This window comes from Tigriopus californicus, chromosome 10 (assembly GCF_007210705.1).
Source record: "Tigriopus californicus strain San Diego chromosome 10, Tcal_SD_v2.1, whole genome shotgun sequence".
NCBI classification, from domain to species: Eukaryota; Metazoa; Arthropoda; class Copepoda; order Harpacticoida; family Harpacticidae; genus Tigriopus; species Tigriopus californicus.
In genome coordinates, this window is record NC_081449.1 from 14,303,492 (window position 1) to 14,314,581 (window position 11,090).

The 11,090-nt window shown below is 39.1% G+C and overlaps 1 protein-coding gene across 1 annotated transcript; it reads right to left on the minus strand.

Moving 5' to 3' along the window:
• Nucleotides 1–1,703: 1,703 nt before the first annotated feature.
• Nucleotides 1,704–2,769, minus strand: LOC131887992 (endoplasmic reticulum resident protein 29-like). The gene has a single exon (XM_059236748.1). It carries the CDS (start codon nt 2,614–2,616, stop codon nt 1,831–1,833), a length of 786 nt encoding a protein of 261 aa, XP_059092731.1. The 5' UTR covers nt 2,617–2,769; the 3' UTR covers nt 1,704–1,830.
• Nucleotides 2,770–11,090: the final 8,321 nt, after the last annotated feature.

The window sequence follows — 11,090 nt, forward strand, 5'->3', positions numbered from 1 at the left end:
CAAGCCCTATGTAAAAGGCTCGAGTTTGGCCAATTTCTCCAGAATCGTCCGAATGACTCGAGTGCACTCGAACTCGAATCCGGACTTGCCCCAGCACTAGCTTAGGCTTTGAACTAGGACTGTTACATAACACTTTGCTCAGAAGTCTCTGACCTTTGGCTAAGGGGTGCGTATGCAATTTCTGGAGGATATACAAAAACCCAATCCAACGAATGACCCATAAAAACACTGGGTACAACTATTTTTTTTTCTGTTTGTGCATGAGGCCATTTGATTTGTTTCGGCAAAAAATCAACACCAACCATCTTTTGATACAGTCTTCTCTATCTGAGAATAAATTCATGGGGCCGGGAGAACTTCAAAGCGTAGCACGGTAAAGCCCTCCAATAATTCGTTCAAGTAGAAATATGTTGCACTCGTTATTTATGGTTGCACTATGCTTGGATCCATGATTGATTAGACGGTTGGCCATTATTGATTGTCAATGTATGGCTTGTTGAAATATTTCCGACAGTTCTTTGTGTGGGGTCGTGCCTTTACTCATCCGTTCTCACAACGTGAAGACTATTTGCCAAAGAACCCAGTCTATAGCGTGAAGTGCAAAAAATAGCCGAGATTGTTAATAAGTTCATCGTAGGAAGGGGAGTTCATAGCCAAGACTTTTTTGGTTTTCTCCCCCTCAAATTGTGACGACGGTTAGGTGTAAGTACAACCTTAAACAAATAGGACTCGGTGACATAGAAACTACACACGTTTTTATGTTTTCTATGCTCACAACTGACGTCCATGAAGTTCAGTATAGGATTTTTCACATTTTGCGAAATTCTTGAATAAGTTAAAGTTCGAGCAGTTAATAGTCTTGGGAGTTAAGTCAAGAGCGTATAAATTAGAACAGATTGAGCTAAAGAATTACACTTTACAGTTTCGCAATGCAACCTGAATGCTCTCACATTTGATTGTGGAAACATGTGCTTAAAATATTCTACAATCATACTTATGAAATCAGGGAGCCAGTGGTCTAGGAACTTGTTTTACTGTCTCATCAGTTGAACCATTAGTGCAAGAGAAGTAGTTTGTTACATTTGGAACGAAACTACCAACAAATGTTCCCAAAAAAATATCATCAGTCTGTTGAGAGTGACGCTTCTCTTCCAAGAGTTGTGAAGTATATAGCCTTGCCCAACCCATACTCTTTTCAAGTCAATCAACAAGACATGCGTCAAAGCCAACACTGGCAGTGCTGCCAGATAGCCACAGGCTAAAAACGCTAGATTTCCCCCCACAATAACGCGAATTTAAGACATTCACCACCAAATGTGCTCGTGAAAAGAATCCCCCTAGACACAGTTCAAAAACACCAGAAAACGTCCAGATTTCTCATCCCCGCCGATAGAGAAATCTCCCCGCCAGACAGAATCTGAAAAGGTAAAATCTGGCGGGGAAAACCGCCATTTGGCAGCACTAAACACTGGGCGAGTCAATGAAGAACTGACTGACATGGTTTAAAACCAAGTTTTTTACTCCCGCGTAAATTTTTATTCTCGAAGAACCAGAAGGAAGACAAAAAAAACGTTTTCATGTCAAAACATTTTTGAGCCTGTTTTTTTTGTTTTCAGCTCAGGTTTTCAAAGTAACTATCAAAGTAGACATAAATGGAATTCTAGGACATTGTTGGAGCCAACCATTGAGGATCTACTCTAGACTTGACAGAATGTGGAAAAATTTATTTCAAGACCGTATGAACCAATCTCCACTCTCTAGTCACAGCGCACAAATATTAAAAGGTACAACTAGACCAAAATTGGTAAGTAATAACCTAATTCCCAAAATTTATAATTCATCTCGGATTTTGCGCTCCAATCGTCGACTGGGTTTCTTGGTATATTTAAACGATTTGAGCACGTTGAGCATGATTTCAAAGTTGATTCGTTTTTCTTGCGACAGTTTTTCCTCCAAGAGTTTGCGGGCTCTTTCCTCCTCATGCTCGACCCCTTCCAACCCACGGGTCACAAAGGTCTCCATAATCTTCATATATCTGGTGGCCTTGTCCTTTCTCGACCCGGGCCTCATTTCTGACACAATCTCGACCACCTTGTCCAACATGCGTTGCCGATCTTTCTCGTCATTATTGACAAAGAACTGAGCGTATCGGTCAAACTCCTTGAGACATCCCGGCAAGGTCAGATCGGATCCGGCCTTGGACTTGAGGAAGTTGATGACAGCGTCTGCCGAAACCTCGGCCCCGTAACGAATCTCTCGCAAGGTGCCTCCTTTCTTGTCTTGTATGAAAAGGATGATCTCCGGATAATCGGCTTCTTGGAAACCAAACCGCATGGCGATGTCTTCGTTCTCTTTATCACCGTAGGTCTTGATCCTGACTTCGGCCACCAGGAGGTTGCGAACTTCCGAGAGCTCGCGTCCTAATTGAGCAAAGATCTTGTGTTTCTCGCCCGTCGGATATCCTCCATCAAATTTCACTAATGAGAAAGGAAATCTTCTCACGGTCTTGTTAAAAGACAGTGAGTCCAATTGGACCACGCCCAAAAGGGGCGTGGCCAATGAGGGTCGAAATCCCAAAAGGGCCAGAACTATGATCACAGCAATGCTTAAGTGCATGATGGACTCGTAATCTTGACGTGCTCACTTTGAGTACGAGATTGACAATCCCTTATCTTTTGAGTGAGGAGACGTCGAACACTTTTGCTTGAGGTGGACAATCATGATTGGAGGATGTGCTCATTTGCACCAACCAAACTAAAGAAAAGACTACAAGATAACAGATCATAGAACATTGATACATTCTTTAAATCGTTGCATCGAACATGAGTAGTGTCTTAGAAGTCAAAATTTTAATGCCATAAGATATTGTCCAGAAAGACTTTAGCGATTTATTCATCCTTCAAAGTTGATAGTGTCGACCCTTTTTGAAATGTTCATGACCTGTTAAACATGCTCGAAATTCAGCACATATTAAAATAACTGGTTTAAAGCCTTGGTCAATCATCAAGATTTGCCAATAATTTTGAAACTTGTGATTTGTTTATTTCACTATTTGTATGGGCGTTGTCTTGTTTCGTCGAAGTCATCTTTTTGTTCTTCTATGCAAGAACGAAGTCTGCTCATTTGTTAAGCTTAAAATTTGACAGATAATCTTCTTCTAGTGCATTCCTTATGTACTTTTTCCCACTTCTTACCGCTACTGGGAATGGACTTCCCACCAGTTCAAGAAGAAAAAATTATTCATTTTACTCAACTTTGTTCTCATATATCATTTGATCGACCAACGAATTAAAGTTGGCTGTTCTGATTAGCCATTGAATATAGGGTAGATCAGAAATTTTAATCAAAAACTTGTGCAAGTCCGTCCTAAAGAATGCTAAAGCATCAACACCTACATACAGTACTCCCTATGAATATTTGAGGGCAGCAAATTGAACAAGGAAGAGCATATTTAACTAATATACAGGGCATTAGTCGTTCCTCAATAAAAGGAACGGATTTCACATACAATTACTTTGGCCAAAAAGAGCAATGCGTTCCTCGCCGAAGAATGTAATGGCGTTACTCCTTACAATTACTATTCCTACAGTTTTAAATGACTAATATTTCAGATTTTTTTGTCTCATTAGGACCACACTTTAATAAATCAATGGTTAAATTTTTGTTTCAAACAGTTTAGGACTTCAGGATTTAAGTTTAAAATTTTTCTACTAACATTTTATGCTAATGAGCATTGATAATGTTTATGTGCTTAGCGTTAGTGATGGGAAGGAAGCCTCCGAGGTCTCGAACTTTGAATCCAAAACCAGGGTGAGACCTGATCCAGAGAGTCTTGAATCCAGCGTGAATCCAACCTTCTTACTAACGTAACAGCTTTGCCATTTTGACTCCAATATTGCAAAGCAAAATTAATCAATATGTTGTATATAGGTATGCAAGTTAGCACTGCATTACGCCCATTCTAGGCCTTGCTCGTTTGGCTAGGCTAAGCCACGAACTTCTAGAATTATGGACTGGAAACGAGCTACCCGCTAAATCGGCCTGCTCTTGGTCATAACTAGAGTTGCCTCTAGTCATAACCACTCTGAGCCACTTTTCAAATTAAAGTAAGAAAATAAGAAACGTAGATCTTTTCAATTGAAGGCAAGTCATTTTATGTGATTTGCCTGTAAATGAGCTCGTGTCAAATTTATATTGTCAAAAGATTACGTAGGTGACCAGAGCAGGCCGAAAATTCGAATTTTATGTCGTGTTTACTACATAACTTTGGAGTTCCTTAAGCCTAGTTTTGGGCTCAAATTAGGCAAACTTCATCCATTTAATAATATTTTGTGGTCCCATGAATTTCTTATTTGGAATAAAGTGAACAGTTTAGGAAAGAAGATTTTTTTTCTTTTGTTATCCCAACAAGTCCGTGGCTAAGAACAATGGAAATGCATAAAAGAAAAATAATTTCGTTTCAAATTTGAACTACTTCAACAGTATCAATCTTATAGGGAAAACATGCCTCATGCCTTTGTGAAATTTGAAACTTGGGAGGCAAATATGTCAAAAAAATCATAACCTCGGACAGTATTTAATTAAAGATTTTAGGTATTTTTCAAATATTTAACCACTTTCAACATACACACCGAGTATTTTTATCAAATGTACATGTTTACCTTCTTCTGGAGTACGTATTATTTAGATATTTCACATCTAAAACTGATTGAGAATAAAGTCAGGGATGGATGTGGAGAGTTGAGAAATTTGGTGCAACACGTTCAAGCCAAAGGAAGATTTCGCTTTGATTCGGGTCTTTCAGCTCAACGGAATTTGAATGAAAAGATAGGAATAATAAAGCAGTGCAAATATGACAAGATATGAAACCCTAAGGGGTAGCCTTACAACGTTTGATGAAGATTTCCCGACACATTCTGGCAATTTTCTAGCTCGCAAAAACATGTGTTGGGAAATTTTCGTTAAAAGTTGGTAAGGCTATCCGTTAGTAAGTACCTCTACATTGGGACACTCGTATTCAAATGGTAGTTCGAGCATACAAATCTGCCAAGTCACAAAAACATTGTTAAAATCATAAGGGTAACTAATTTTATTGGTTTTATGATTCTAACTCAGATCTAATTCTGATTTTTAATTTTTTGATGGAAATTAGGAGTAGCCTTCGTTACCATATTTAGATATGATATTTTTAGGCAACCTCTTTATTACTGTCCACCCCGTTATCCAACCCAAGATTTGTGCAGAGTGACTTTTTTAATAATCATTGTAATATTTTAGACCTAGCCAAACCTGACCTAATCCAAACTAACCTAACCTAACCTTTCGGTTGCAAGGGCCTGGGGGCGCCTAAGCAGCGGCGCGAGCCTGCGGCAGCTCGATGACAAGGACCCAGATTGCACAAGTGTTGGGATGTATAATGAGTACACTTTATTACCGATCTTTATTTGTTATTTTCCTAAACTCTTTTCAGAAAATATTCATTACACAACCATTATATCATCATCCATGAATCAATCACAGCTTATTGATTGGTCTTAACCTTGAACTATTTCGAGTAAAAATAGCACTTCCTAATGTCTGATATTTGGTCGCAAAACCAATGCCAAAAATTAGCCTGGAAACAAAAATGTCAAATACAAACCATATTTACACTAGCCTCCTATATTAACATGATATTGCACATGCAAGACTGTACTTTTTTGTTTGGCATTGAAGAACGTCACAATTCATGTGTTCAATGTTTTCGATTGATAGGTTTCTTTTCAGTATGGATCAATATTGGTTTACAAGAACACAATTGAAATGCAAAATACGTTCATATCACTGGTAATTCTTCCTCGACTTTCCATACAGAACCAATGGCGTGCTCCTGCATTTGACTTTGGCCAAAGAGTAGCTGCGTTTCCTAAGGTCAGGGAACTGAGGGGGATTGAGAACCAATCTTTGAGATAGCTTCCAATATAGTCGTCGCTCGAAGATGATATGTCTCCACTTGGAACACGTTAATTCACAAGCACACAAAGTTTTAAAATCCATGAACAAAAATATGTGCTCCAAAACATCACCATTTAGACGATCCATTTTGTGGGGCTCAGAGAGCGATTTTTTTACATTTGCGGCGAGCATCCACTTGGATTCATCATCGGGTGAAAGCACTAGTATAGCTGCACAATCTATTCATTAATTTGGCATACATTGTAGGTTTGTAGGGAAGTTCTGAGGCGATGTTATTTTGTTAGGAAAATTGTAAACATAGCTTATGCCAGGAAATGTGGGTTCCATGAGAAATTGCCACAGTTTGAAATGGGCTTGTCACCTAGTTGTGTTTTCAAGAACCAACTTTGATCGGTACATACAGGGAACACAGTCCCGACACAGCCATTATTAAAGTGAAACATTACAATTCTATCTTTTTCAAAGACTTCGATTTTTCATGACATTTGATCGACCAATGCATTTGAGTAAGCAGACCTAAGATCGATCCTGAAATGATCTTTATAAAGCATCCTTTGACTGACCAATCTAGAGTTTATATAGAATACATCAAGAAAAAATTGTCCTAGTTTGTCCCTCCAATGTTGATGCAGAATAACTAGATATTTAGGTCACATGCCATGGAATACTTTTGATCATTTCATGTTCAAACATACTTATGCAACGGAAACTTTAATATTAGCAAGCTGCGAAAACATCCAAAGCTACCTCCTTGTGATTAATCACTTGGCTCAGTGAATGAGTGGGAACTTTTTTTCCACCCCTGAGGAACAAGCCTCATCCACCCTTCCCATGTTCCTATAGCGAGCACATTTTTGGGACAGCCTTTCTTCCTTTCCCCCTCTCATAAATCTCAGCATCATCCACTTACGGGTTTTTGAGGACTACCCCGAATGCTCTCATCCAGAAGTAAGTTGAGTCACTTTGAGCCAACATATAGGGATAAAGAGAAGTTATCTTTCCATCCGTGTTTTCTAGGAAAGCAAGAGGAAACAAAGTCAAGGGGGAAAATAAATGCAGTTCCTTGGAACCACAATCCCTCTTGGACTGCTTTGTCTCAAGGAAGGGAACTCTCCGAAGTCAGAGATGAGCGAGCAATCGAAAATTTTCGTTCTCACATCTCTCTATGTTTGTATTACACTAGCTCATATTATACGCAAAGTCGCTCTGGTTCTATAAAAGACATTTATGTGACCAAATAATCTTCAATATTTTCACATATGTAAACATGGTGAGAGTCAAATATGGCGCTTTCATCTCTGAAACATTGTTTGGGCGATTGCTACTCTTCTTCCCTCGCTTGATCGAGGAATTAGGGGGATTTGATCTTGTCTATCTGATGGACAATTTGTAATTTGTCTGGATGGATTCAACATTATACAAAGAGATTAAATACCACTACATCCTGCCATTATTCTGTTTGAATTGATACGGCTTCAGACCTGCACATTCTGGATATGAGCGAAGTACGAATCCAAGGCAATCTTTCATATTCTTCTCTTCATCTGTGGCAAATTTAATTGCAAGTTAATCTATTTAAGAAAGATTTCGAGGTGTCATTATAACTTCTTACCCTTTTTACCGTGTTCTTCTTGTTAATAGCACAAACAATTGATGACTTATTTTTTTCTTCATTGACTAACGCGTAATGGATAAATGTGAAGCTTGACTTTATCCCCCAACATTGAATTTAATATCGTGAGATTTTACGAGCACCAATGTTGAAAGTTTGGCAGTTACTTTCGACAAAAAAAATCCTTGGAACCTAGTATTGAAAGAATAGTTATTTTGCGCGAACAACAGAATATTTGATTTTCTCGTGAAAATACGTAAATACTTCCTTGGCACTGAAAATGGCGTTTTATGTAAAGTAATATGTTTCATGAGTTTCATTTTCTTGCACCCTGAAATATACATTTTTGATCTGATGAACTCATGAAAATCGCACTTGGCGCAAACTTGTTCATCTTGGTTCCTTGATTTTAAAGAGTGACTGTTTTCTTGACAACTTTCAACTCTGACCAATAGTGTCCCAGAATTCAATCAAACGCACAAGGCTCAATAATAAGTTGCAAGTGAAATTCATTTGAAAGTCGAGGCTTAAAATGAGGAAACCATAGTCTAGGTTCGACTGAAGAATAGTTTGATCAATTAATGAATTGCCTCTTTAAACAAAGCTATTGAAATTGCCCACGATTTAGGAACCAATTGTTATGTGTCATTGCTAGATACTGTTTTGCACCTTTTGACGTGGGAAATTCAGCCCTGCAGCTCCAGAGCTGCATCTTTTGTTGCAATCCTGATCTTACTTCTTTCAAAAACTTGAACTACCGGTATATGAACTATATCAATGGTGTTTTGACCTTGCATTTATACAAATCTTAGTCTTGTTTATTCAGCAAAATGTTTGCAGAACAAATGAAGCGCAAAATAGGAAAACCACTCCCTCTATAATGGTAACCTGAAATGTTAAAGGTAAACCTGTAAAACTTAAACATTTTCGGAGTCTCTACTCATGACCCATACAGTATGTTCGTGGTGTGATAAAGTATGTACAATTGTGTCTCAGCCCTTGGATGCAACTCCCATTCAATTACGATATTGCCCAGCCTTGCCTCCGGAAGTACTCCACATTCTCAGAACGTTAGTTCACAACCTTAATATTGTCTCTGACTCAATGAACAACGCTCAAATTGGATCATGCACCACTCTCTCCAAACATGCTAGAGTTGGTCCAGCGAAAACCATCCAAGCAAAAAAACCTCGCAAAGGGACCAAACTGAAAACTAAATAAAGGAAAGAGAAGCGGGTCGGTACTTGGTCTTCCTTGCCAAAGGTCTTTGTTTGCAGAGCTGGCCAAGGTTCTGGTTGTCCCACATGAAGAGTAATTCGCTCGCAATCCAATATCAGCTGACACAGTGTTCCTCTCACATTCTGTTCAAAGACTAAAGAGTGGAACAAGGGCTTGAAAAGTGATCCTGTTTACCCAACCAAATTGGATACGTACCAGGATTGTTCAATGCCAATATGAAGCTCCAATTTGGGTTGAGTAAGGACCTCAATAGCTTTCAATGTTGGGGCTAAGAGGAAGAGGAGAAAGGGCTTGTATTTGCAGTGAAATTGTATAGCTTTTCAATAAGATAGATAGGTGTTTGGCAGTTAAGTTCGAGCGTGCCAAGACATTTAAATTCAATAGACGAGCAGAAGGAGGTAACCTGATATTCTTAGAGAGCAAGTTTGAAAGCTGCCCATCCCTCACACAATGCCCTGTACATAAATAGGATACACAATCCCTGGAGAATTTTCCGGCATATTTAACACCTACTTCTCTGTAGGGCAAGAAGCAAGCTAGCTCTCCAACGTACGAACAGAACATAGTACGGTAGGTTGTGAAGGCAGGGGGAACGGCCGATGAATGAAGCAAATTCGTTTGCTCATGTTCTTGTCAAGAAAGTTTATCTTATCCTCCTTGGACTTTGGAAACATTGTAGGGCTCAAAAGCGATCCAGTGAAAGTGCATCACTGAACATGGTGGGCTTACGGACATCAAGGTTGGGAATTTGAAAGGACGTCTTGATATGGTACTCGTCCCTTACTCTGAAGGTGTGGTGCTCTTATAACAAAAAAACAAGTTCGTTGTCAATACCTAAAAAAGTGTTGGCAAATTTTCCGAATTGTATTGTATCAAAGTTGATGTTTCTTTGCGGACTTTCTTGCCGCTGTAGGGGGGGGGATCCTCGTCAGTTTAGCTTGCTCTACACCAACCGTGTGTTGCTCTCAGTTAATTTCTAAGTCTTTAAAAAATGGACTCAAATACCACAAGTTTTTACGCCTGGGAAACGAAGACTTGGGTACGAATCTCGAATGAGTCGGCAAATCAACTGATCCTATGTTCAGAATAATTCGGGAGGATCACATTTTTGCAATTAGCTTTTTGATTCGTTCATTCGTTCGGCCTTAACAAGTATTTTCCAATCTTTGGGGAAAATCTCTCTTTTTAACATATTTTGACTGATTTTGAAATTCCATGAATCTTTAGGCAAGAATAAGACATTTTGGTCACTGATTCCATCAACCGAAAAAACCCTAAACAGCTTTAACCAAATAAATCCTAAACTTGAATCCAATTTACCTACACGACTTAAGTTTGACCTCACTCCCCTGAAAAAGAAGCGGTCCCCCGGAGAGTCAGCAAATCTTTCCAATGTGAAAAAAGAATGAAAAGGAACAAATGCTTGGAAGGCAAAGTTTAGTCTTGGACAACCCTCCTCACACTTGGTTGCCCCTCTTTTTTAGACAGCCCTGCAAAGAATAACAATTCGCGACTAATGATTCTAAGGTGCTGACACATTAATGAATGAACTATTCCGCTTTCCTCCTCTACGTCATCCTGAAATTAACGATAGATTCTTCATTCATTCGCGCGGGAATGCTTCAATCGGCCATGCTACATATGTGATGGATATGGACTCAGAGGTTGCTCTAGATGGATGAACAAAATCCATGCCAACCCAAAAGTGCCATTCAGGTCCGTTTGAGAGCAAAGTTTGGATTGGAGGGTTGATGGAAATGGTTGAAGAGGATAAACGATAAGAAGTGAAGAACCATGACATGGCAATTCAAACCAACAACGAAAGAGGTGGGACAAAAAGCCACAAAGGGGTGGGACCCAACATTCAAATCGGCCATTTCTTGTTGTGTGTTTTCATATCTTTAACTTCGATAAAAGTTCAAGGAGGGCAAAAAAGGAGTCGATTTTCAATCAGACGAAGCATAAAACCCTTTGTTTGTTTATCAGTCACCTAACGAGATACAAAAAGGTGGACTGGAAAATTTGGGCGTCAATAGATAATTGCTTCAGTGGAGCAGCATTGTCAAGTCACTCGACTTCTGACTAAGAGGGGCAAACGAATTTGAAGTGGGCTCATCTGGAGTACAATGGATCGAATAAGAACCATGTTTCTATTCGTTTGAGAGCTTTGCATGTATCAACTGCAAGTTATTTGCCGTCAGATTACCAATATGAATTGATTGGAAGCTTCATATCGAATAGGAAAGTAAGTGTTGATACTGACAAAGTTAACGATATGAACGAC

Coding starts and splice junctions, on each gene's coding strand:
- LOC131887992 (XM_059236748.1), bottom strand. CDS start 2,616: ATGCACTTAAGCATTGCTGTGATCATAGTTCTGGCCCTTTTGGGATTT.